Source organism: Nothoprocta perdicaria, unplaced genomic scaffold (assembly GCF_003342845.1).
Source record: "Nothoprocta perdicaria isolate Ctin4 unplaced genomic scaffold, notPer1 scaffold_41, whole genome shotgun sequence".
NCBI lineage: Eukaryota > Metazoa > Chordata > Aves > Tinamiformes > Tinamidae > Nothoprocta > Nothoprocta perdicaria.
In genome coordinates this window covers 2,264,512-2,291,699 of record NW_020455655.1, presented here as the reverse complement: position 1 = coordinate 2,291,699, position 27,188 = coordinate 2,264,512, and the positions used below count along the sequence as shown (strand labels likewise).

Here is a 27,188-nt window from a genome sequence, read left to right as displayed (position 1 = left end):
ATCAGCACCAGTATCAGCACCGGCTCCAGCATCAGCACCGGCACCAAGACCACCGATAACACCAGTTCCCCAGTGGAAGTCCCTGCTGCCCTCACCCCCCACACCTCAGCACCACCTTTTACCCCTCCTGCCCTCACAGGTCACTCTGTTCTCCCTGTAGTCCTCTCCTTCCTCATATCTCCTCATTTCTGTCTGCCCCAAGACTGCAGGTGAGGCCTGACCTGCCCCCCCACCAGACACATTTCCCCCTGTCCTTGAAGTGTTGTGATGTAGCCTCAATGTTTCCCCTCTCCTGGGAATCTCCTCTGCATGGACACTATGAAAGCAGGTGACAGGGGGCTCGCAAGGCACACAGGCAGCAGYAGTCACCCCATCCTGTGCCAGCGTGTCACAGCGGGGTGCGCAGGTGCCATGCCGGCACCATGCACGGCCTCTACAGCAATGCCCATGAGCCTGGCGTGTGGTGACTGCCCTGGAAGCGCCCGTGAGCTGCTCGCCAGCCCCTGCACTCGGCCCAGCCACCCAACCGGCCAGGCAGGTCCTGCAGTGCCCAGCCCCACATGGCCCTGGGACACGTCCAGCGCTGCAGCCAAGGTCCTGGTGCTGCCCCAGGCCTCCTGCCTTCCCTGACTGGTTCTCCATCATCACGAGGGGGCTCGGGCCACCTCTGGGGCCRCACTCCCCAAGGACAGAGCATGTTTGTTTCTGCACGTGATCCCCAACGTGTCCCTCTCCTTTAGCACTGCTCAGTGCCGGCTCTTGCGGAGGAGAGTGCTGGCTSTGTCCTCATGCCTTGAGGTTACAGGGGCAGCATGAGGGTGACTTCTCTTTGGAAGAGCATGTGGATCTTAACAGGGTATAGGAAGAGACCGTTCCGATGTTTCTCTCCTTTCAGTTTGCTTTGACAACTCGTATTTGTACATTCACACTGCGTTAGTGTTAACTTGTGCCGGGCACTGTGTTTCAGCCCTTGGTGCTTGCGATGAGTCACTAGCAGCAGCAAAGCTATTCCAGTGATTAAAATGTCTTTAAGTTTCATGACGTGTTGGCAGGAAAACAAGACACTGCTTTGTTATGAAGCAGATGCTGCACCAGAGCTCAATTTTCCTATGGAAAAATGGAACCAGGAAATGTGATGACTTCAGCTTTGCTCCATACCCTGCCAGTGACCTCATGCACCTGTGACAGGAAACTCCTATTAGTGTCAGGGACTGAAGGGTTGAGTTTGACATCTTGCTGCTGCCGCTCAGGAAAGCACCTGCATTCACAGAAACRCAGGGAATGCTCAGGGATGGTTCAGAAGTGCATCTGCCCGGAGCCTCCGTGCCTCCAGCTCCTTGGGAAAGCAGGCATTAGCAAAGCTTCTGACAAACATCCAAAATGTTATCAGACCTATAGAAATGGTGGGAAAAAATAAAACACAAAACATACAAAAACAACAAAACAATTCATCCTTCATCTTCTTCCCTGCTGCTGGGTATTAACAGTTCAGTTAAACCTGGTTTACATCCATGGTTTTGCTTGTCTCTCCGCAGGACCAGACCAGCTGGAAAGTCACACTGAGTTCCTCTGAAACCTGCTGCGCTGCCACATTTGGTGGTGAATGGGAAGCATTTGGTGCTAAATTGGAAGCACGGCTTCATTCAGTCCCAGAGATGCAGGAATGTGTGACTTTTAAAAGGGATTGGGATCTTTTGGGGGTTAATCTTGGTCTGAAGGTTGGCTGAGTTATGTTCATGTAGCTATTGAGCTTACATGTATGACTGGAAAATAACTGAAGGTTTGCAYGAAAGGTTGATGCCAAATCTAGGATGATATCATTCTTACTCAAATACTGATAAAGGAAAATGTACAATATCAGCAAAGAAACAAAGTTAACTTGGGGATGTTTGTTCTCTGATAAACTTTTGCAAGCTTTTTCCTCAGTTCTGCTTGTCATGACTAAAACTTTTTTCTTAATTTGAAACTACTTCTCAGTTGATATGGGTGGGGAGAACCTCCCATACTGACTTTTTCATTCACTTTATATCTGCTGGCAAATTCACTTATATTAATTTCTGTTAGAAATGTAAAATCTAAGGCCTCTATGGRGAATATAGGACTTGGCTGGAGACAATGTTCTTCTCTCATTTGGCTGTGATTTCTTATTGTTTCTTTCTTCCTTTTACCTCATACACAGTTTTGCAATCAAAAAATTAGAAGCATGAACAATCTTTGACTAAGAAGAGATACAGGTCAACTGTATTAATGACATACAGACRAAAATATACATAGCAAATATATTAAATGCAGATGTACACAGCAGTACACTTACATTTGTAAGGGTAACATTTTGCTCAAAATCACAGCATACAAAGTAAAGCTTGCCACGTTTCAATTACTTTGTGTACAGAGTGTATATTCTAATATATTCATACTTAGAAAACAAACAAACAAAAAACCCAAATTACACAATGCATTTCACAAATCTAAGAGGTGTTATATCCCAGGCACAGGATATATTTGCAAATAAATATGACTGTGACTATCATGACTGAGACCTTATTTCCAATGTATGGGACTTCACAGACTAATATCTTGAAAGTACACCTGAAACGCACTGTGGTGTGGGTAAAGCTCCACAAATAATGCAATAGTCCTTTGCCTAGTATAATTTTTAGCATCACGTTTTGTCCATTCAGGTCATTTATCTATTTATCCAAGATGAATTATTGAAAGATGCACAGTGGCAAAGTTAACATTATCAGGATACAAAATGCATGGGGATAACAATTCTAGGAAAGGATTTGCTTCGTGATGGAGGACACCTTCAAGAGGTCATAGTCCTGCAGGTTCCTAAGGAAAACATTTCTTTTCTTCATCTCTTTGACCCAAACTAGAGTTTGTTTCTGTGCTGCTGCCTGTTGAATGTAGAGATTTGGCTTTTTTTCAGCTCTACCTAAACCTGCCTGAAGGTTGCATCACTGTAAATCTTTACCTGGGGCATCCAAAAGCAAGTTTTATTTCACTGAACCATTTGTAGCCAAAATGTGTTATGTTTTTTTATATATATATAAAATAAAATGAAGCAGAAAGACTGTTGTGATCTTTTYAGCTGATTTCCTTATAACGTAGATTGTAAGACTTTGCTTAATTAATTCCTGCTTGAGCTAGAGTACATCTTTCAGACAAACATCTGGTCTTGATTACTGTTGTGCATGTTTTGATCTCTTCCTTTAAAGACCAGCTGTTATTCAGATTATATAACCTGTATTTGAATCTCTCAGTAATCTCAGACTGAAGCTAAAGATAAAATTTGACTCTTGTTCACGTGTAATTGGTGAGTTGCAGTTACAGTTCCTGAAGTGGTATTTTAACAGAATCAATTTATGTAATCAGCCGTGCTTTGTAAGTACTAGCTGGTTCAGGTCTTCAYGTGCTGGCCAACATCTTGTCAAGTGGTCGGACTGCAGGACTGCAACTACACTTCGCTTTGGTTTTCTGGATTGCCTTGGTTTGGCAGATTATAGGATTTTCTTGGACTGTCTCAACAGTAAATTTATAATTGTATAAGTAAATCTCAAACTGTATCATTGTTTCCATTTTGCAGGTGACCAAAGTGAGACCARGACCATGACTTCAAACCAGGTGCTCACATGGTGGGCACGTGATCAGAGATGGGAACGAGAATCTCCTGCTTTGGGACTGCAGAAGACGCAAGTTGAAAGGAGCTGCCCAAGGACATACAGAGACTTATGTTGGCCCTGCAAGGATACCCCAGCTGCTTGCCATGTCCACATCCTGCTCGCAGAGCTGCTCATAGCTGCGCTGTTATTAAATAATGTACTGACAGTGTTTTCTTCCTGCCTTAATGCTGTTCTGACTCTCTGTCCAGGATGATATCTCAGGCATGGACTCCATTTGCACCGCATCAGCAATGTAGTAAGTAAACATATTATGATTTAATCAGTTTATGATAATGTCTTAAGTCCTTGCGTGTTCCTCTTCTTGCCATGTTCCACTCAGGGATGGCAGAGAAGACCATCTGAACTGCATCCGCTCTCAGGTTTCACGTGAATCCTCTCAGAGCCAATGGAAGTTCAACTGTTGTCCAGGACTTTGGTGTCCCTGGAGGTTTTGTACTTGCCTACACTTCTCTCAATTATGTTTAATAGTCTTAAATTATATCTCAGTCTTTGAATAAGAAATCCTTCAACTAATCCTTTTGAGAACATTATGTTTGCCCTCTGATACACGCACTGGACTGTCAGCTTGGAAAATGCCAGCACCCTAATGACTGAAGGATTATGAATCCACTGCTAAGCGCTTGCAGAAGTGCTCTTGCAGCTATAAAAGTGTCTCTTCATTCACCCGCGGGCCGTGTGCCAGAACGGCTCGGCTCTGCTTTGAGGCTCTCCGGCCTTGGGCGCTGAACAAGTGCGAGTCTCACAGGGCTCATAGAACCCGGTTAGGTCACCCCGAGCGCGGCCGGCCCCGTGGCTCTGTCCTCACAAACAAAGCACCACAGATGCCGCAGCCTGATGCACTGGGGTGCTCGGTTTCAAGTCCGCACAGCTTTCATTTTAATAKAATTTAACAGATGAAATAAGGCTCTTTTAAAGTTAATAATAGCCTTGTTAATGACCTCAGTGCAGCCACGCTTTTGCAAAATATCTTTTACTAATGTATTGCTTAAAATATTATTAGCAGTTGAAGTGTTTTAAATAAGCTCCATGTTAAGAAGGACGGATTGCATATGTTACCTTACACTGTATATATTTTATGAAGCTAAAGGGTCTGAAATGAAATCCTGGCATTACTGAAGCAGGTGGCAGAGCTCACATTGACACAAGCAGGTCAAGGTTTCAAACACACTTTCTTTTCCTGAATCTGACGATAATTTATGACTCTTTGAAAAATAACCAAAAAATGAAACCCAAAACCTTGGAGAAACTTGGTGTGCCTGTCTGCCCACCAGGTAAGCCTGGGCGTGCTGTTTCTCTAGGACATGGGTATCGTGGGGGTTTTACCACCTGCCAAATGCACTATTTCCATGCTGCAAATGCCTTGCAGTAAAGGTGGGAACTGGACTGTTTACAGCGAGGGCCGCCTCGCAGTCACCACTGAAACGCGCTCGCTAAAATGAAGGCCGCTGTGCGGCCGGGCGTCAACCCGGCCCCGCGCGGAATGGCGCCCGCGCGCCGCACTACAGCGCCCGTGAGGCGCCGCGCGGCGGGAGCGGCGCCGCGCATGCGCACGGCGGGGCAGGGCGGGGCGGGCCGCCCGAGGAGGCTGCGGGGCGGCGGGGAGGCTCGGGCGCTGCTGGCGCCGGTGAGTGCGGGGGGCGGCGGGGAATGGGAAGGGGAATGGGAAGGGGAAGGGCCGCGTGGAGCAGGGCCGCTCGCCGCCCTCCCTGCGCTCCGCGCCCGGAGCCCCGGGGCGCTGCTGGGCGCGGCTGCTGCCGGCGGAGCCGCGGGCGGGACTCGCGGCCCGCGCGGCGGGAGGGTCGGGGCGGCCCCGGGCCAGGCGGATAGGGCGGCGGCACGCGGGAACCCGCGCGCAGGTCAGTGCGTGTTCGGACAGGCCGTTCGCAGCTCGGGGCCGGCACCAGAGCTCGCCGTGAAGTCTGCAAGCTGCGACTCYGGGAACTTGGTGCAGCTGCTTGGCGCGGTCCCTTCAGCCCGCCCTGCGCCGCTCGTGAACCCCCTGCGTCAACGGCARCCGCCGCGGAACGTGTTGCCCGTGCTGCACGGTTGACAAAAGGGTATACAGTCCCTGTGGCGCTGGCATAAAAACCCTCCGGCAGTGGGGCCGTCCGTGGTGAGCGGGCGCCGGGGCAGGAAATGGGCCTGCTGGAGGAGAGGTCGGTGTGCGCCGGGGCGGCCCGGGCCCCGCTCCGTATTCCTGCTCCTCGGGATCCGGCAGGCACCTTCCCGAGGCCGGGAGCGAGGGCCGAGCTGCCCCTGCCGCGTGCGTGGGCGCAGACCGTGTGCGGAGGGCAAGTGCTGCTCTAGAGAAGTCACTAAATGCTTTACGTTTGCTGCGAYGTGCCCAGCGTGTTCTGATGCTTAACGTAGGAATGCACATGTTGAAAGATCGTAAGTCGAAGTTTACCCTTTTGCCCTCTCTTGCCCGTGTTAAAAGTATTAAATACAGATTTAGAATGCTTAAATGACTGCAGCCACCCAGCTTCAGATGTTCTGGGTAAAAAGCAAGAAGAAACAAGCAGCATAAGCTGAATAAAGTGACTTTCTAAGCTTATATGTGTTACCACTTTTCTCATGAATGCAGCTGTGTGACTGTTCCGATAGCCCATATCTGGGATTGCTTATTAACCAAAGCACCTCTGGGCGGTTCCTCGAGGAGCGGATACTGTGGATCTGTTTCTATAGGCAGCCCATGTCTGTTAGCGAAAAAATAGGCATTGTCTGGAAAAGTTGTAACCAGTTCATTAATTTTTAATCCTTATTCTGGACATTTGTTATCATCTGATCCAATTGTGTTGCTTTGTGTGTGAGTGGGAAGGGATACCTGGAGGAGCTGCTGTCTCCTTGGGGCAGTCAGTAACTGTGTTAAATGGGGTTTTAGCTGTTAAGAACAAGTGTCTGAAGCCTCCTTGGTTTCTGAGGTGCTTATCTTCGTGTCTCCAGTCCAATCCCTGTGTTTATTTGTGATCATTAGAGCTGCCCTGMAGCGAGTTTGATGAGCGAGTCAGGAAGCGTCTCCGAGAGGGCTGTGCTGACGTGCGAGCCCTTTTCACCAGGTGTTGAGGGGTCGCTTCCACCCGAGGGTAACCGAGCGAGCGCTTCGGCTTCTTGAGCCTTTGAATCTGTCACCTCTGTTGCTTGCCARAAAGTGGCCTTACTTGTACAGTTTTGTAGCAGGGTGATTGTTTTTTCAAGAATAGACATACAGAAATATTTTTTTATTGGACAAAACTAACTTTACCATGTAGAAAACTTATTGCATTATTTTTTAGAACAGAACGAAGCCTCGAGATTGTTTGTGTAGGAAAATAGCCCAGAATAGCCATTTCTCTTGTACTCTGAGCGCAAGTGCAGGCGAAGATGAGATGCCATCTGCTGGTTATAGCCGGTCTCAGACCTCTGGTGTGAAGTCACGAGAAACGGGGTTTGTGCCCTGCCTCCAGCTGGGAATTCGGAAGGGTCAGGTTGGTTCTTAAGAACTTTCTGATTTAAAAACAACAACAACAACAACAACAAAAAAAACCCACTGCTGAACTGTTCAGCAGAGGATTTGTAAAAATCTTACAATATCATCATAAGGAACTTGCTGGAATTACTGTAATATTAGTGTCCACATGTCTTTCCAGTAATATTTCCTCTGCTTTCAGTAAGGAAAGATACCTCTTTCCAATGTAAATACAGTGTTCATAAACAGTTATGTATGAGCTTGCCCAGTGAAAGTTAAAACTGTTGGCATTGTAGGGCTTCCCTGGGGAAGAGCTTAGATTAGGCTCCATTAAGCATCTGGAAGCGTTTCAGGGCTTTGATGGATGCAGGAATGCTGCTGCTGTGCTCTGCACAGGGACCCCCTTGCCAGCTAAGGTTCATCAAGAGGCTGACTCAAAGAAGGCTCTAGGTTACAAACGAGATTCAAGTGAACTCTGTGGACATGTTGGCCAAAATCAGCCTTGTTTTCTTATGATGTCACTTTATTTTAAAATCCAAGTTACTGATACCATTTACGGTGGGCTTTTAACAACGTCGTAGTTTCCTGTGGATATTTCCCCAAAGTTTTTCCTGCTAGGGTCACAAGAAATTGTGTCTTTAAAGATAATAGTCAAATTTCTGAGGGCTGAGTCTTTGAAATAAAACCAGAAACTGTCTGTTTTTAAACGTTCACTTTTAAGGTGGACAGGAGAGGACAAAAATGTGTGTGAAATTTGCTAAAGAGTTCCTCAGGGATTATTCAAGTAATTATGAAATGGCATCAAATAAAGCTATTACTTTCTTAAATTCTTCAGTTCCTTGCTTTCTCAGGTGCAGGAGTAGTGACAAAGCTTTTCTCTTTGTCCTGTCCATCAGGATGTCTTTGTTACTAATTGCTTCTAACTTCTGCTTAATAAACAGGAGCGCTGGAAATTCGATTAATCAGAAGTGATGGCTTTGTTTCCATTATTCCTGTATGTTCCTTATGCAAGTGCCGTGTAACGAGAATAAAGAACTTGCTTTACATTTCAGTTACATATCTAAAGAAAAAATATTAGCCTTTTTGTCTTTTGACATATAATGGTTTAATRGTAAAGCTGAGAAATATGCTTAGAAGAAAACTAGCTCTGCTCACAAAAAAGGGTAAAGCATTTATAAAGCTGAAATTACTAGGTTTTGTCTATTATTTTGCACCAAGATGTGCCACAAATATTTTTAAATTTAAGTAACTTTACTGTTCATTCCAAGATTTTGTAGTTAATTAAACTGTGCCTGTAATATTTTCTTCATACTACCCTTAGTGACTGATGGAAAGCAAATGAATATGCAGTTCAGACAGTATCATATTAATGTATTTAATAGGAAACAAAGGGTTCTGTTTGAAACTATAGCTTCAGTTGGGTATTATGCCCTATTCAGACAATGAAAATTCTTGGTACTCTTCCTAAGAATCTAAAAATGATTTTTAGAATGTTACATGTGCATGTTTTATATCATTGTTTTTTGGTAGAGAATGATYTGAAAGTCATCACCAAGCATTTCCTGTTTAATACAGATGTACTAAGCAGTGTTATCTGCTTTTGTCATAACTTTTAAAATATGTCTCCTGTTAAGTATGCTATTGTATTTTAAAAATAGTTCAGTTCTGAATGATAGGTGTTAGAAATTRTGTTCTTAACTCATTCTTTGGCCTTTTTCTAATTTTTTTTGCCTGGTATGATTCTGTCCTATGGCTAAGGAGAAGATTGAATCCAAAAGTAGTGGTGTTTTTGCTATGCTTATTTATTTCCCCCCCTTTTTTTTTYCTTCATGAGTGTTCTAGTCTGCACTTATTAAGACAGCTCTTACAGCTAAGCATATAGTGACTGGACTCTAGATCTGCTCTGAAYTTTGTRATTTTTTATTGAAATTTCATTTTCAGAGTCTTGTATTGGCCTTCCTCCTGCTTTAGAAATGTAAGTTTTATTTGACTTTAGTATTTTTAACCCTTCAAAACTCATATTCTGATATGATATGCAAATAATAGTGTYGTCAAGTCGTCTGCAAGAGCATTTGAAATGGATGCTTTGATCCTATGATAAGGTACAAGTGAGACCAAGGACTAGGACGTGAACATTAAAGCATTATAGAAGAGGAATAGTTTTTCCAGTGTAAAAGTAACAAGAGAGAGTTATTTGCAAGTGGCTGCATTTCTCAACTGTAACAGAGAGGAAGTATAGCCTACGTGCATGCAAGGTATGGTTATGCAGGCACGTGGTAGAAACTCCTCATCCAAGTAAGGGGAGCATTATCCTCCAGTATGTTAACTATTCTGTTCCTTATAATTACCATTTAGAACTGTAGCTTTTAGTATTTGAATGTAAAAGGACATGCAGAAATGTGGAAAATAAGAGTATGTTAATTTAGGATTCAGGCTGTGCAGCTTGGTCACCAGCAATGCTGTGTAACTGGCTGCAGGAAATGTTCTTCTTGGGTGATAACATGTAATGGCTTAAGTGGTAAGGAAGGTTTGTGTGGCATCCACTGCAGCTACAATCTAGATGTTCTTCAGCTATTCTGTACTTCCAGAAACAGAAATACTGCAAAAATTATGAAAACTGTAGCACGTGGTGTGGTAACTCCTTGTTTACTTTTGGAACATTGTTTTGAAAAACATAGATATGCTAATCTGTATTTTTTTWATTCTATATTTAGTAAATTATTTTTCTGACCTTTTTCTCTGTGGCCTCTCATTAAAGGTCAAAGCTCTTTCGGCATGACTGGCTTTAACCCAGGGAAAGCCAGGCACCATTCTCTTGATATAATTTAAGATAAATTTGAGGGTYTTTTTTTTTTTTTTTAATTTGAGAGACCTTAATTTAAGCTAAGTGGTTTACATTTGGTATTATGTCCTATCAATGTCAGCTATGGTTTTCAAATAAAGTCTTTTTTTATATTATTAATATATTATTTTATATTATTAATAGTTTTTCGTAAGACCTTATTGGCTGTAAACAACGAAGATGAAGTCCTGTAAGCTGGATCCTGTGATATCACATGGCATGTCTGTATAGCCTTCCTTTTCCTTTTCTTTTTAAGAGGCAATAACTTCAGGTTGATCTGTTTTGAGATGCAGGTGAAGTAGAGCCTAACTTCTGGTATAGTAGCCTCAACTGGAGCATTGTATTCCATTGAACAAATAACTTCTGCTGTGTGCCTATCTTAGGCTGCAAGTGTGGATCTAGGTTTTGCTCTGGAAGCACCTCATGGACACTCTTCCTTATTTGTGGAGAATCATCCCGGTTAGCTTTTTCTTACGTGTTGAACTGAAAGCAAAAGTCTTCATTTTTGCCCTCTGTCTGTCAGGTGRGAAAGAGAGAGGATTAGGGTAAGGCTGTGTGCACTGCTGTTGCTTAGGAAGTAAGTGTATTTCCCAAGGTATTTCAATTATCGTCTGACAGAACAAAATGTTACTTCCATTGTAGTGATATAATTAACTTGGGAGGCAAACATCCTTTGTTTCCTCTGTAGTTATTACTGACTCATGTCCTTGCTTATTACCTAGTTCACATGTTTGTAATATAGTTCTTTGGTGTATCTTTCTTAGTCACTTGGTAAAGTTGATCTTAAATAGCAGCAGCAGCAACAATAAATACAAAGGATCTTTACTGTTTGCTTGACTTCCATCCTATAAAAACCAGTGACAACAAGATGGCTCAAAAATATTAAATATATCTTTTTTTTTTTTTTCTGGTGGTTTCTCCCCAGTCAACCTTGCTCTTTGGGAAYACCTTAGAGTTAATCATTAAAGAACCTAGGCATTGGCATAATCTATAAAAACATATGTAGCTTAACTGAAAGAGGGAAAAACAACAACAAAAAAAAGTATTGATGTCAGCACAACAGGGTTTTTGCCAGTGAAGAAAGAGGCAAGGTATGGAGAGTTTTCTAATACTCTTTCTATTGTAGAACAATAAATAGATTTGARTAATGGATAAATAAGCTTTCCTTTCTGCGGTGTATTTAGAAGCTGAAGACATGRTGTCTACCTTAACTGTGCCTATTTCTTCTAAAATCTCTTTCTGTAGGTCTAATTAAGAGTAGGACTGGGCTTTAGGAGACTTGGAGTAATCTACAGCTGCCCAAGCCATGACGCTCCCGTTTCGAAAGGACTTGGACAAATACAAAGATCTTGACGAGGATGAAATTCTCGACAAACTTTCAGCTGAAGAATTGAAGCAACTGGAAACTGTTTTGGATGATCTTGACCCTGAGGTAGGTATTAGCCAAAAGAAGTTCTGTCTCCCGTTAAACTGCATTGGACTGTTTTCTAAATGTGAGACTTTTGTTTTTTTGCTTGAATTCAGTTTGTAGTCCATATACTGTTGTACAGAGCTCTCTGCTAATCCCCCAAAATATTACTCAAAAAAAGTGTGTATATGAGATCTCAAGTGGTTATTTCCTTTTGCAACATGAATGCAACCACAGTAGAGGAAAATAGCAAAGGGGGACTGTCAGAAGCAGCTCTCTGGGAGTTAYTTATAAAAGAAAAATTGTTGTTAGTGACATTCTTGAAGTTTATTTAGAAAAGTTTTAACTTTCCTGTTGCCAATGTTTGGTAAACAACTTTTGTGTCCTTTTCTTATTTTGTTGCTTCTACTGTTGCAATTTGAGAGAAGGGGTATTAAATTCTTCTAGATTCCTGGTTCTGTATCTCATAGCCTMCATCTGCTGTCCTCTTCCTGATTTTGCACAGAGGAGACAAATACTCTCTTCCTAAACAATTATGTCAACATAGGGTATTGCATAATTAATGTTTTAACTTTTGGTTATGAAGAGCTGAGTTATATCCTCCACTGATATTACAGCTAAATTCTCAGTTCATTAATAGTATTTTACCTTCTGAATCTCTGGTTTGGATCTAATAGGACCTGGTGAAGGTTGAGCTTAGTTTTCAAATTTTGTGGTCACCTATTTTGTTGCAAGGCAAGCTATTCCTTATGTTGATTGGTTTTGGCTTTATAACTTTGGTAAAAGCAATTCGTATTTTTTTATGGTAGTCTGGCATTACTCATGTTCTCTTTTTCAGTACAATATACATGTCTTCCTTTTTTTTTCTTTTTCCTCTSTTTTTTTCTTCCTCATCCCTTCCCTGCACGCAACTGAAACAGGATGATTATAGGAAAAAAAGAAATTGAGTAAGCCTCAAAGCAGAAATACCTCTCTGAGTTGCTAGCTGAATGTGAGTAGAATAGGCAGTTTTCTTAAGACATGGAAATGTATAGATATTAGTGGAAGATAGAGCAGCCAACTTACTGTATGTCTAAACTRTAAACAGGTGAGTTTTATTTACTTCTTCCCATATAAACAGTTCATTCTGGAAAAGAAATGCCAAGTGAGTAGCAAATGTAGTGCTGAGAGCTGTTGTACTTAAGAATTGCTTCAGCTCTACCGTGAGTGCTCTAATTAAATTGCTGTTATCTGGAGAATAGATAATCCCCCAAAAAAGAAAGTTGGCAAAGAATTCAAGCTTGCCTAGGGAGTTTGATCTGTTGAGCTCAAACCTCAGGCAGAGCAGAAGGAAGTGTGTTTGTGTGGGGAAGGAAATTAAGCTGAAGTGGTGTTCATTAAAACTTTTTCAAGTTTTTAAAGTTTAAAATTTTTGGATTTTCTGCTCGATTTTGTTTTGCAGAATGCACTTCTGCCYGCGGGCTTCCGACAGAAGGACCAGACTGCTAAAAAGGCCTCAGGCCCCTTTGACAGGGAGCGACTCCTGGCCTATTTGGAGAAACAGGCTCTTGAGCACAAGGACAGGGAAGATTATGTGCCTTTTACAAGAGAAAAGAAAGGTGAGAACGCCCTTATCTGTGTCGGTGGTTATGAAATTTCTGAAGTGGACCGGCTGGAACTCCTYTGAGCTGAAGTTTGTTGAAGGAGTGGCAGCTTTAATGCTTTTTAGCTGGTCGCATTTCCCAATGGTTGTGCCTGTGCAGAGGCAGGACGCTTCCTGTTTGTGTGTTGTGGTGTGGGCGTTGCTGCGTTTGCACGTACTGGGGGAAGGAAACAAGTTTTATCTAAGATTTGAAAGGTCTGATAGGGACCGGCTCCGTGATGTAAGAGCTACCTCTGATTTGTATCAAATGCTGTTGTGTCTGTGGTTTATGCTGTGGCCTGTACTGATGAACAGTAGCATTTGTAATACTACGTGTAATTGAAACTCTCCTGGTAGATACTAAATAATCAAAGATACTGTAAGTCAGGAAGGCCAGGTAAATGGTCTACAGTCAGGTTGTCTTTTTGGTATCCTTGCTGAAAAGTTCTAACAAGATTGCATCATTATTATTAGTTAAGACTTGTGTAGTTAGCATTGCAAGAAACTTTGAAATCTGTCAAAGGCTTGTGGTATAAAAAGCTTGGAAAAATTGACTGGTAGGGACATTGCAGAGGATTGGTGTTCTGAAATCTTTGGCGTTTTAGTCTTCCCAGTGACTTGGTGAGAAGTGTTTTCTTATGTATGTCTAGCTCATCTAGTGTAGTCTAATTGTTCATTTCACAGAGAGAAGTGGGAATTTTTTTTTTCTTTTTCCTTTCCCCTCCTCTTTTATCTTTCCTATTTTAGCAAAACTATATCCCAAAGCGTTGATTCGACCTTTAGGTTTATCCAAGAAGCTTAGTGTGGGTAATTTAAACATCCTTACTTACTGCAGATTATGTTAATCCTGTTTCTCTGCTTCAGTGTAAGTGAAGATTCTCTCTAATTTTGGAGTAGGATGTGTAACTAAGACAATGTTGAGTCACCGATAGATGACATATACGTCCTTGGCATTGTTGTTGCTGTGTGTTGTGAAACATGGAAGATCTGAAATCCTGTAAAGCATCCTGGTGCAAGGAGGTGAACAGTGCTAAACAAAATTGATTTTTTTGAACAACAACAAAATTTTGAAGCTTAAACCTCCTAAATTATTATATTGCGTTTTCCAGTGCCTGATGTAGCTTCTGAAAGAATGCTGTGTATAAAAGAAAAAAAAAATGTACTTTGAAATAAAATGTAAGGCCTTAAGTCACATTCTGTTCCAATTAAATGGTGAACTATACAGTAAACCATTGTTGCCTGCCGTGTAATTCAGGCCACGACATTCAGGATAGAAACTTTCTCCTGAAATGCAATTTAAAGTATGACATCTCCAACAAAACTAGTTTTGTCTCGATCTCTTTGCATAAACATGTAATAAGAATTTTGCAAGATACTTGCAAAGAGAAGAATCTTTTATCTAAGTGGTAAAGCTAGACTTAAGCTCTGGGTTCTGTTGCCCTGAGATAGATTCTGTACATCTGAGCAAATTACATGGGCTCCTTGTATCTCTTTGAACAGCAACATGTGAGAGTTACCCACTTAATGTGGGACAAAAGCACATCTAACCTTTATAATGTACTTGGTACTCCACAGCACAAGAAATTAGCAAAAATATTATGTAAGCCAAACTTGTGTTTCAGCGTTTTGCACTCTTCTAATCGTGCCGTTTTCTTCCAGACTCTCCATCTGCATTCTTACTAAAATAGCTTGTAAGACTTGATTTTCATCTAGCTTTTTCAGCTTTATTGCTTAAACTTTGTTCTTTCAGATTTTTTTCCTGACAATTCAGGCAAAAGACATTATGAGGCTAAAATTGTAGTCACCTGTCTAGTGCTTTTGGGGTTTGACATTGTCAGATGTTGATCTGCATTCCTGTTTGTTGCAGCAGGACTTGGGATACTGTATTCTCTAGTTACCTTTCACATGATCACTGGTCTTTAAAGGAGAGTGTACATTATGTGCTCTGAAATGAAGTTAAGATCTTGTAGGAGCTTTGAAGAAACAACTTGTCGAACTGACATTCTCCATACAAGAACCTTGGAACCAACATGTTCTACTAGCCCTAATGTGAAACAGTTTTCTGCGTGTTCTGTAAACAGGTAACAAAACCCAGGCTGGGCTCTGCAGTGTCACACTGCATAAGTTGCCTCTCAGATGAATTTTAAAGCTTAGTATTAATTTATACTCATAAGTGAGTTCATATACTTTGGTCTGTCTCATAGCAAGAATTAGTGATTGAACTGTGTCTTTTGTGTTTTGGATTGATGAAGTCTCTTTGCTGAGCATAGGAAAGATTATATGGAATATGCTCTTTGTTCTTATTCATGGAGTCACAGTTGAGGGGAGATTGTGTTTGAATGTCCTCAGGTGACACAAGGTTCTTTTCCCCCAAATAGAACAGAGCAGAATTGATTTTAGGCTGTTTTCTGATCTGCTGCCCAGCCACCGGCTGCAGTGAGCACTGGATCGTGCTTGGGAGTAAGAATAGTATGAACAGCATGCTAAATGAATCTGACTCTTGCAAGACTTTYGGTCCCACCTTGGATAATATCATTCCATATGTAACATCTAGTACTGTTCAATAGATGTGATCCAGCATTTTTGGCTTATGAGCAATACAGTAGTGTGTGATTCAGGAGCTGGTTCATCCTATTGCAAGGAAAGCCTGTTTTAGAATTAACCCCAAGGGCACCATTTAATATAGTAGCTCTAGGCATAAAATGTAAGAATATATAATTATCACAGAAACTACGATGTGAACATCTCTGAAATTTGCCTCTTTATATTGTATTCTTGGAAATTTGGAGTATACTACTTGGCCTAAAAATAACCAGAATAGCCTGTGTTTTTTCATGTGATCGTATCACTGATATTTAGAAATGTTCCACTTAGGGCCAGGAAAGCTGTCTGTCATATGGAATGTGCAGATGGGTGTGTGTATTCTTAAAGAAAAACAAAACAAGAGAAAAAAGAAGCAGAGCAAAAAACCCAACTTGCGATAGTGAAGAGGTGGGGAGTGGGTGGATCCCAGATCTGTCTTGGAAACAGGCCCTATGTTTAGATCCTTGTCTCCTGACACCCAGAGGTCTTGTTCTTTTTGAGGTATTGTTCATTACCTGCATATGGAGAGAGGGAGGGACAGGCTGCCTTTGTGTACGAGCTGTAAATCTCTGAACTCTGGGCTAGGGTGAGATGAAATTAGTAAATGAGAGATTATATAAACATGGGTGTTACCTGTTTTATAACAAACTGCTTCTGACCCAGTTGACGTGCCTGGAGTTGGTTCTAATTAACACTGCTTGAGGGGAACAGCTTTTAACATTTTTGTTTTAGGAAAAGCTGAAGTGCTGGCTTGAAGTCTACAACCTCAAGTGTGCTGGCTGCTGTTTACATTTGTTGGGATGAAAAAAATTGTTGTACAGTTTCTTTCTCGTGCTTCTTTATTTTTATTAAGTTATTTTAAGATGCAAGCAAGTATGACTAAATTTAGTCTTACTCTTTTTCAGAAGCAAACTTGTAGAAACCGAGATTTCTAACCTGTCGATTTAAAAATGGATGAAGTTGACAGCAGCAAAAGTTATTTGTAGGGGCTATGCAGTGAATCAGACTGGTGACAAGTCCAAGCTGAAGTTAATCTGCTATAAAATAAATATGTTGTTTAATAAAAAGCTTTTAATAGAGATCAGTTGCTTTACCCACTTCCTACCTGCTGCACAAAGGCCCGTGTAGGGAAAGGCACATGAGGCAGTAGACCCATTATTTTGTGCTCTTGCACAGGATAAATCCTTACCTCCTTATACTCAACATAGATAAGAAATCTTGACAATAAATAAAATTCTGTTGGAAACTGTATACTGATCTCAGACAAAGATCTGAGATCTCAGAGCTTTCATGTTCTTTTTCCGCTTAAAACTTTTGAGACTGATCCTAGAAGTGCATGACTAGGATTCGCTTTAAGTTCTTAATGTACTCAGGGTTTTGTRGATTTCTGGAGAGAAATAGTGTAGTTCACAGAAGTCAATATAGAAACCAAATGTGTGAATCTGCAACTGATCTGCAGCATCAGTGTAGGCGCAATATAATAAAAAAAAAAAAGGCTCAAACCTCAGTATTTCCTTCTCTTTTCCCTCCTCGTAGTCTGAAATCCTTGCTTTGTGTGGTTGTTGTGTTACTGATGGAAAAACAATGGAAATACAGGCATTGAAAGGCATTAGATTGTCTGTCTCTGGGTGCCCCAGAGGTTAATATATATAATAAATACAACTACAGCACGGTATCAAATATATCAAAGTAGTCTTTTCATTCTTTAGTAGTCTTTAGTCCTGAATCACCACAGTTAATTTTGCACTGCCCATCAAAGTGGTGGTATCTGTGGTAATGCATTTCAGCAGGTTTCAGCTATTGTTTGCAAGTCAGAGCAGCTGAATAAGGAGATTTATTTTCTGATGCTAAATATGGGTAATGACCATTTATGCAACTTTCCAAAGTGATAGCAACTCCARAGCAAAAATACTGTGTTGCTAGCAACAAATCTTTGTCATCATACTGTGGTGTTAAGCTGAAAAAAATGATAGGCTTCTATCTAATCTGTGCTAGCAGTAATACATAGTTTCTTTTAAAATGAAAATGATCCACAAACTATTGTAATCTAAGGCAGAGATTTGCAGGGAGAGAGAGAAAAGGTGGATGGGTTTTTGTTTGTCTTTTTATCTATTGTGTGTGTATTAAGACTCTGGTTTCAAGAAATGTTGAAACTAAAATCTTGATTGCTCTGAATTTCCCAGAATTAAAACTGAAACATGCATATAAAGTTTCATGTCACTAGGAGGTATTTAAGAATGCTAAACTTAGTCTTAGTCCAAACATTGTAACAAGATACATCTGTATACACAGGAGGAAAATATCTTGGGTTTCTGGCTTCTGACCAGCTAGTCTGATTCTGGTCCATGGTGGGTATTGTCATGGGGTAATTGGAATGAGCTGGGCGAGTTCATTTGTTTGTTGGCTGAATGTTCTTAGGAGCATGGCAGTTGGGATACTGAATTACCATTGAAACTTGTAAGGAATGTCAGATTCCTCTATATGCCCTTTTATCACCTTTGACTTTCAAGTACAAACAGAAGAAACCTCATTGCTTTGTTGTTTCTGTAGCTCATGATTTATTAAATGTATTATATACTCTGTAAGTACAGAAAAGCTTAAAGATAGTTATATAAAATAAGAACAGGCTTTTCATTTTCTTTGYTCCAGGGAAAATATATATTCCAAAACAGAAGCCTGTACAGTCTTTCAATGAAGAAAAAATATCTCTTGATCCAGAATTGGAGGAAGCCTTGACGAGCGCCACAGACACGGAGTTATGCGACCTTGCAGGTTAGCTTTGCAAAGCACGACTGGGGGGCTGCATATTCAGACAGGAATGATCTTATAAGTAATGTTATAGTATATTTGTTATCTAAAACCTGACTATATGAGGTTGTAATTGTGGTAGAAACTGTATCGTGTTATGTGGCAAGTCACTTGTAGATTCATCCTTGTACAACCCATTGCTGTACACTTGTGTTAGCTAAATGTCTTAAATTCACCCTTCAGGCAGAGGCGTTTATTGTGTTTTTCCTATTGCTTTTCCTTACCTGCAAGAATGTGTTGCTGTGTGCTTYGAACTCGATTCCTGAAGAGGAATCAAGGATTTGTGCACCGTGATATCATGACTTATCTGCACTTTTAATTACGAAGCCTGAACCTGGTGAGATTGGCAGCCGTTCCAGGTGAAAGGCAACTAAAAACTCTTTATTTAATAAAACTTATTTCTACTTTTCTCTAAGTTGTTAAGAGACTAAATGGATTATTTTACTGATGATCGGGGGTTTTACACTCATTTATTATTAGTTCTTAAAGAATCTCTGCTTCTCAACTGAATTGGCCACAAAGAGTAAAATTGTGTCTTTTCCTTCTTTTTCTTTTCAGCCATACTGGGAATGTCCAACTTGATAACAAACAGTCAGTTCTGTGATGTAGTAGGAAGCAGTAATGGGATTGACAAAGACACTTTCTCAAGTAAGTATACAAGTATATAAATAAGTTTTGTACTGCACATAGTTGTTGCTATAGCATTAGGTATTTTCTATTGCACTAGCATTACTGATAGTATTTGGTTCTGAATTTGAAATAAGCGTGTCTATAATATTACTAGTTGAATTATGGTGAGGGTGGAAGTAAAATACATTTAGCTATAGTAAAATCTATTCTGCAGTTAATTTACTTTTTAGTAAAAGTGGGTGCAAGCCTATTTGTGCGTCTTGGTTTTAAGGCTTCATGTGCTTTCTGGAAAGAACTGGTGCATGAGAAAACAGAATGAAGCCTTTGGAAAAGAACTGAACTTAATGAAAATACGATCAGGAGAAGATGGTATATTTTGAGTAGGGGAGAAATGTAAAAACTAATCAAATGATCTTGAGGTACATTTAATATTTACTGTGTGTATTACTTGCTATGCAAATTCATGTGACCTTTCTGATTTCAATAATATGCCTTACTCTGCAGATATAGTAAAAGGTGAAAAAATGTTGCCTGTTTTTGATGAACCACCAAATCCCACGAATGTGGAAGAGACATTGCAAAGAATTAAAGATAATGATCCCCGCCTTGTTGAAGTTAATCTAAATAATATTAAGGTAATTATCTTGCATCTAGAATAAGCAAACTGCAAAGTGGAAAATGTTTTAAATTATGAAATTCTGTAAAACAGTCTGATAGCTGTAAAAAGAATAAAATAATGGGATATGCTGAAGGGGACAGAAAAGAACATAATAAATATATAAAATGCTGTTTTTCATTCAAGAACATTCCAATTCCAACCCTGAAAGAGTTTGCAAAAGCCTTAGAAACCAACACACACGTGAAGACTTTCAGCCTTGCAGCCACCCGAAGTAATGATCCTGTTGCTGTTGTAAGTGAGCTAAGTTTCTTTGCTTATGTGTTTGAATGGGGAGCATAAGAAGTCAGGAAAGAAACTAGTAGGGGCTTGAATTGAGTTCTTTTTAAATAGCTGGGGATGAAAATGATTAATTTCAGCTAGATCATAAAGTATGTTTTCTGGGTTTTTTTTGCAAATATTTGTTGTTTCAAAGTTGTTAAGTACTAGTTCACAAGTATGCAGCAAGATCTGTGAGATGAATGAGAATTTTTTTTTTTTTTTTTTTTTTTTTTTTTTTTAAATCTTCCTCCTGATTTTTTGCTAAAGTCATTTTGGTAACCTCCTCCTCCCTATTCTTTTTTCATTTCATTCCTAATGGTTTATCAACACTCATTCCATGAGTCAGTAGTATATTCAAAACTCAAATAAGAATCATACTTGAGAAGTGAAAAACTCAAAACATTTTTTTCAACTAGCTATAGCTTAGTTGTAAAAAATGTATTTCTGTCATCTTGTGGCTACCAAGTATTGGCCCAAAGTCCATGGCATTTTAAGCATGGTATTAGTGAAGGATATCTAGACACAATTGAAAAGTAAATATTTATTGTCTGATTCTATTTTTTTTGTCTGTTGAATTATAAGCTGTACTCCCTTTCTTTAAGGGTAAGAAAACATCATTAAATGTTCTTCTAGGATAATCCTTTGTTTTTGTTTTAAATGGGAAAGAAAGGAAGTTTGAAACATTCAGTTAAATGAAATTTTGAAAGCTATGTTTTGGGTTAATTAAAACATTCTTTTTCAGTTGAGCTGAAACATTTTGTATAGAGTCTGTGTGCACACTCTTTTCCCCACACACCCCATATTGTAAATTCATACAAAAAAGTTTAAATGTTGTTATAATAAAACTAAAGGTTATGACTGTAAGCATCAGGCATTACCTGCTTTAATTTTCTGAGAAATAAGATCAGGTATTTGCCACTTCTATTAAAGTATTTTTTAAGTACATATCAATATCACTTTTAAGGTTTTGAATTTTATTACTCAGTCATATCAGCAGATCAGAAGCATTCTGAAAGTCAAATCTACTGTTTACAAATTAACCATATCCAATTCTCTTTTCAGTTAACTAACCACCCTTTTTTGTCCTTTTACTACTTAGCAGCTTGCTTTATTCATTGTATGCTCCGGAGGCTTACAAAATGGAATTGGTCCAATATGCTAATTAAAGACAATTTATATTCTGTGTATGCTGTTAGCTTGTAACAAGAGCAAGAAAGGCCTTTTCCTGACCTTGTACTTCTAAATGGGGGGAAATAGATAAAGCCTAGTTGAACACTCACTTCAGTCTCAAATAATAAGTCCATGCTTAATTGTAAATGCATAGATCAACTCTACATGCTGCTGCTACTGCTTTAGCTAGTGAAAATAATTACCACTGTTCCATGACTTGGTGTAATGTAGCACTATTCAAAGTTTTAATGATATTTTCTTGTATTTCAAGGCTCTTGCAGATATGTTGAAGGTGAACACAAAATTAAAAAGTTTGAACATAGAATCAAATTTCATCACTGGAGTTGGGATTTTGGCACTGGTCGATGCATTGAGGGACAATGAAACGTTAACAGAGATCAAAATTGATAACCAGGTAGGTGAGATAGGGGTAATATGATAATTAAAATGAGGTTTTATGCTCTCCCTGCCCTAACTGACTGCATAATTTTAGATGGTAGTCTGCGATGAACTTTCCAAAATATTTTACTTTTAAATGCCATAACCTCATGCAGATTAATTTGGTCACTTGGTGGCTGGTCACTTTTGTAATTGCTGGTGCTTTAAAATGGACAAGAAAGTGTTACAATTTTATGAGCTTATGCTTTCCAGTATAATATTGATGACAAATAGGATGAAAGTAATCTGATTTTTTTTTTGAGTGAATAAACCTAATTTCTTATGTCTTCCATTGTTTTTTGTAATAGAGGCAGCAGCTGGGAACAATTGCAGAAGTGGAAATTGCCAAGATGCTTGAAGAAAACACTAAGATTCTTAAATTTGGATACCAGTTCACACAGCAGGGACCTCGAGCCAGGGCAGCTGCTGCTATCACAAAAAATAATGATTTGGGTAAGGCCCATGACTATTAAGTGAATGTAGYACAGGCTCTACAGGTGGTTTAGTTAGCTATTTCTGACAGGATGTTTCAGGCTTCTTCTGTGCTTCACTCCTATTCTTACGTTTGCTGCTGTGCTGCCCTTTTTTATGGGGGGTTCAGGTATATGAGCTTTGGACATGCTTGGCATAGTCCACAACAAGGAAGAACGTTTGAATAACAGGTAAGCCGAGACAAGAAGGACGTAGTTCTGATGATTCCTTTTTGATTCAGATAAAAGTCATTGTCCCTTTGAAAGCAGTACACTAGAAATCATTAGTGCAAGATACTCTCCTCCCTGCCCATATATCCACTCTAATCTGAAATGTAGAGACTGAATTATCTGTCACCTGCAGTGGTTGGCACTGCGTCATCTGTTCTCTTCTGGTTCTGTTAATGTAGTTATTTTCCCTGTCTCTGTATTAAAGGTACCTGGTAGCAGTGGCATCTTAACTGGCTGCAATAAAACTTGTATTGGGGCTTATCTGTTAGAATCCTAACTAAATAGGACAGCAGAAAATTGGTTAATATCACATGTGAACAGAATTCATTTATATAATAACGCAAGATGTGTAAAGCTTTTGACTGTATAACCAGGTATTACAGTCAATCTATTTAAATAGAATTGCTTTTAAAATTCTCCTTTATTAAATTTACTGGGTTTAGATGCTCTATAATATTGTAAGGTTTTCACATTTTTTTGGTCCAGTGAATTTTTTGGTAGTTCTGGAATAGAATAGAGGGAGTGACAGAGRAAGACAGAGGAAGATCTGCTTTCCTCTGAGTAAAGTTCCAGATGGAAAGGGTCAGCTCAGAAAAAATGGGGAGAGTAATAGCTAAGACAGATCACTGAGGGAGAAGGAAGGTGCACAGACACTACGTAACTGCTTCTCAAAATAGGTTTCAGATTTTTTGTTTTAATGTTAGTGTTTCACGTGTCTTCTGTCATAAATTTTCTCTTTTTGCAAGCTCTCATTTTAGCATTTGACTATTGGAAATCTATGTTTCTACTGATATCTTTCCTTTTTTCCTTGATTTCTTAGTCTGGAGCATGCAAGTAAAAAATTCTGCAAATGCCTTTTCATCTCTCCAGCCCTGAAGCTACAGAGACAGGTTACTCTGAATACCCAGTTGGGTATTGAGCATTGAAAACTGAGATGTTTAAAATCTCACATCTCTGTACGTTGTGCTGCTTTTTTCTTTTCTTTACCTTTCTCTACTTGACTCACCCAGTCTTGTATTACTTCCCTGTCCTTCTTGGTCTGAAACTGTTTTAACTGCATGATTGGAGAAGTTTAAAGTTGAATCATGTCCGTATATTCTTGAAATTTGCTGAAAGTGGGAATGAATAACTTGGGTCACTGAAATAAAAAACATTTGGGTTAAAAATGAGATTTAAAAGTTGATGGGTTACTCTCAAAATAAGTAATACTTTGGCTTTATAAAGGGTTAAGCACTAATGTTTTAAATATGAGACTTAAACCATTAATTGAAAACCTTTTATCCTACTGGGATGATACTTTGCACTAGAGCATTTCTTCAAACAGGGAGAAACAAAACCGCTTCTCCTCTCTTTCTCTAGCAAACATGGAATTAGCTATGCAAAAAGAAATTATCAATCCAGAATACTACAAATCCTGAACAAAACTCCAGTCATTCAGTGAATATTTCATATTTTTAATTAAGCAGCATGTGAGCTTTAGCAATTTTTATTCACAAATTTTTGTTGCTCTTGCAATTTCTGACAACTGAATGATTTTTATTAGTAAATGCAGTGCTTTTATTGAACATAACCTCCTGGTTTTGTTTTTGCTAAATGTGTAAGTCATCTTAAGGTATACTGTGAAACTCTTGTATTGTTTCTTTTGAAGTCATGTAAATTAATTCTCCACCACTAGAAACTGGCGGGATGAAATCATGTAGCTTGTTAAATCTGCTAACCAAATGTAAAATGATTGTTTCCTGTTAGTCTCTCATCATACACGAAGATCTTTGTGAATAACAGTAAGCATTGCTAAAGCATAAATTTGAATGGTGGATAATAATAGGTATTAATAATTGTACTAAGTGAAATTAAACCACAAAGTAGGGAACAAGTAGCATGGCTTCCTTAACCACTGATGTTGTAGAAATGCTTAAAGTGTTTCCAGTGATTAAAAAATAATAGTAAAATCTACTTTCTTTCTTACCACAGTTCGCAAGAGAAGGGTTGAAGGAGACAACCAGTAAATCTTGTTGCAGCCAGAACTGTGTTGAGACTTCAAGAGTCTTGAGACTTCAGTGAGAGGCACTTGATCCCAGTGGGCCTTGGCAATCTTGGACTTCATTTACCTGGGTTAGAAGGGAAAAGACTGGAAACCCCATACCTTTTAAAGCAAAGCTATATTAATCTGTGTGGTATGCATCACTTCTTTTTCAAATTAGGACATATTAACTGCACAAGTCTCTTGTAACATAGTTTTTTTTTTAAAAAAACATAAGTTTTTGTGTTTATGTATTATGTAAAATCGTAAGACTTTTTTTTGTATTTCAAGACTTCTGCTGTGCTTTCAACTAAAAAATGTAAACAAAAGTCAGTGAAGTTATTGTCTGTAGTCAAAGAATGGGACATTCAAGATCACTGGGCAGATAACCCAATTTAAATGTTGTTGGAAAATCTAGGTGTGCTTATTTACGTGGAGGGATGTATATATTCTTAAGAACAATACTTCAGTCATAAGGGATTCTTTACGCAACAATTTGGACTCATATAAGATCTACTCAGCCTTGTTCATATGCACTGAAGAGAAATCTTTCACAACTCTATTTGTAATTCTACTCTTTTGATTCATGTTTGATACTGTGATTAAGTTTAAAAGACGCCCCTTTAAAAGCAAACAAAATATAGATTGGCTTAAAGAGCTCTTATCCAAAGAGATTTTTGAGGGACTAATAAAAATTAAAGTAGGAGCCTTGCAAATATGACAGTATTTCTGTTGTCCCTGAATCATTAGTCATTTTAAATTCATAAAACTATCGTGCTCTTTATCTAAATGGACATGTTTTCAGACCGAGTCCATATGTCCATCATCATTGCTTATGTTATATTCTTTGTTTTAAAATCCTTATCTAAATACTTAAATAGTATCTTTTTTTTTTTTTTAGAAGTAGTGGGTATGTATTTGTTAAAGTCTTCATAATTATGTATTGGAAAAGCAGCCTTAACTGTAAAACTAGTGTCCTTACTTACCTACAGTAAACAGCACATGGAAAAACCTTTTTTTAACCTGTTGCATTAAACTATTATCTTTCATATAATCATTTTTCATAAAACAGTAAAGTAATGCTTTTCAGAAAGGATCTCTCTATTTTGCTTCATGTCTCTGTGTTGAAGCACTACATAGGACATGCAGAAAATGACCAATCCGCAGTGTCAAATCTATATTGCATAATACTTATGAAAATATTTAAACTTCTCTAAGCAAACTAATAYGGCAACAAGAATCTCTTCAAATTCTATACACTGTAGTGGACTTTTTTGATATAACATGAAATCTAGAGGCTTTTTTAGGATATATGTTTGGATTATGTTATACTAGATGAATGTTTTAGTGATATCATAAATTCAGAAAMATTCTAAAGGACTGTTCAGCTATACTTGCAACAACTGAATTCAACTGACTGAACATTCAGCGGAGCATTGTATCTATAGAAAATGTCAAAGACTGARATTTTTGCATTGTTTATACTATGAAAATTCTATAGAGCAGTTCTCTCTCACTGTGCCCATGTTATATTTTACTGCAAATCACATTTTAGGTCTTTAAAGACAGACTTCATTCTGGAGGTCACTCAATTTTATTGCAAATGTACAGAGAATTTTTAATTATACCTTCAATGAAGATGTAAATAACTGATTTATAATTTTAGAAGGATGTTTCTCTTCTTGTTTCAGAATTGGCTTTTATTGACTAATTCCAAATAAATATGGGCTCTCRAAAGCAAGCTAAAGTTAATTCTGTTAAAAACAACAGTTTTGCGTACGATACATTTGAAGCAACTAGAAATGATATGATGAATAACAATAAAAAGGACTGCTTTTATATCTTATATACATTTTCAAGGACTTCTTTTTTTGATGCAATTTTGAAATTTAAGTTCTTATAGCATGTWTCACTTGCAAGCTACGTGGAATACGTGGATGTTTTTTCGCCTTGTTTTGTTTTTTACAAATAGTGCTGTATAAATACGGCCAAAACATGCCATGTGCAGAGTTTTCTAATGCTGTTCTTGATGCTTTATCTACTAGGCACCRTAATCACTTTGTGTCAAAAAACAGGCTGTAATGTCTTCCTTGGTTTGTTGAAGGGTTGGTTACATGTTCCTGAAATCTGTTCACATACTGTGTTTCTATGATGATTTATTTTGTCTTAGATAACAAGTTTGTGCAGTTATTCCCTACTTGAAGCTCAAGGAGAAAAAATAAGGTCTGGATTAGAAATGGTAGCTAAAATCTCTACCTTTATTTTACTTTTTAACATAAACTTTATCTGCTTACTGGTCTATATTCCAATCAAAGCCAGAGGCTTCTAAGTTGCTATTCTCAGGTCTSCTGTCACAGATGCTTGTAATGGACCTCTTTTAAATTACCTTGGCTGTATAGAGAACAGCTAAGTATTTTATTGTTTGTTGGCAATTTCAGAATAGAAATCAGACAGAAAATGGGCTTTTTTTTTTTCTGTCAGAAGAGCCTGACCCTCTGAATTATTTGGTATGGTGCATGGAACAGTTAGATTTTTTTTTTTTTTTGTGCAGATGATATATATCCCTTTTTGGAATAAATGAAGGAATTTGGTTTTAGCCAGGATTCATAAACAGTCTCAACAGGCAAAGTGGATATTTTGATTTAATGGTTTTGAGTGTAGTGAGATCTTGTGCATGATTTCATTTTTGAGYACAAAAGTGGCATTACTTTTAATAGCCATCTCCAATAAACACAAGGTCCCTTTCCCAAAAAAGGTTGTGTTCTTTGTATTTTTCTTTCTTTTAGATTATTATGCAAGCTTAAGGCAAGAGTCAAATGACAACATGTTATTAATTAGGTTGAGTTCCACTTTTTAAGCATGAAAAGAAACTATATTCCAAAACAATCATCTATTCACT

General features: G+C 38.9%; 1 protein-coding gene across 7 annotated transcripts; it reads left to right on the top strand.

The window, feature by feature from the left end:
* Positions 1-5,271: 5,271 nt before the first annotated feature.
* TMOD3 (tropomodulin 3) lies at positions 5,272-26,681 on the top strand. Of its 7 annotated transcripts, none has more exons than XM_026045715.1 (10): positions 5,272-5,310; positions 11,219-11,405; positions 12,823-12,979; positions 18,235-18,357; positions 18,952-19,041; positions 19,528-19,658; positions 19,826-19,933; positions 21,402-21,545; positions 21,877-21,963; positions 25,438-26,681. In XM_026045715.1, exons 2-10 carry the CDS (start codon positions 11,280-11,282, stop codon positions 25,504-25,506), a joined length of 1,035 nt encoding a protein of 344 aa, XP_025901500.1. In that variant the 5' UTR covers positions 5,272-5,310; positions 11,219-11,279; the 3' UTR covers positions 25,507-26,681. The 7 variants fall into 7 exon arrangements, with proteins under 7 accessions (XP_025901500.1, XP_025901494.1, XP_025901496.1 ...); XM_026045709.1 differs by lacking the exon at positions 25,438-26,681 and adding an exon at positions 24,241-24,533 and having other exon boundaries at positions 21,877-22,021; XM_026045711.1 differs by lacking the exons at positions 5,272-5,310; positions 25,438-26,681 and adding exons at positions 5,514-5,542; positions 24,241-24,533 and having other exon boundaries at positions 21,877-22,021.
* The last annotated feature ends 507 nt before the right edge of the window (positions 26,682-27,188 follow it).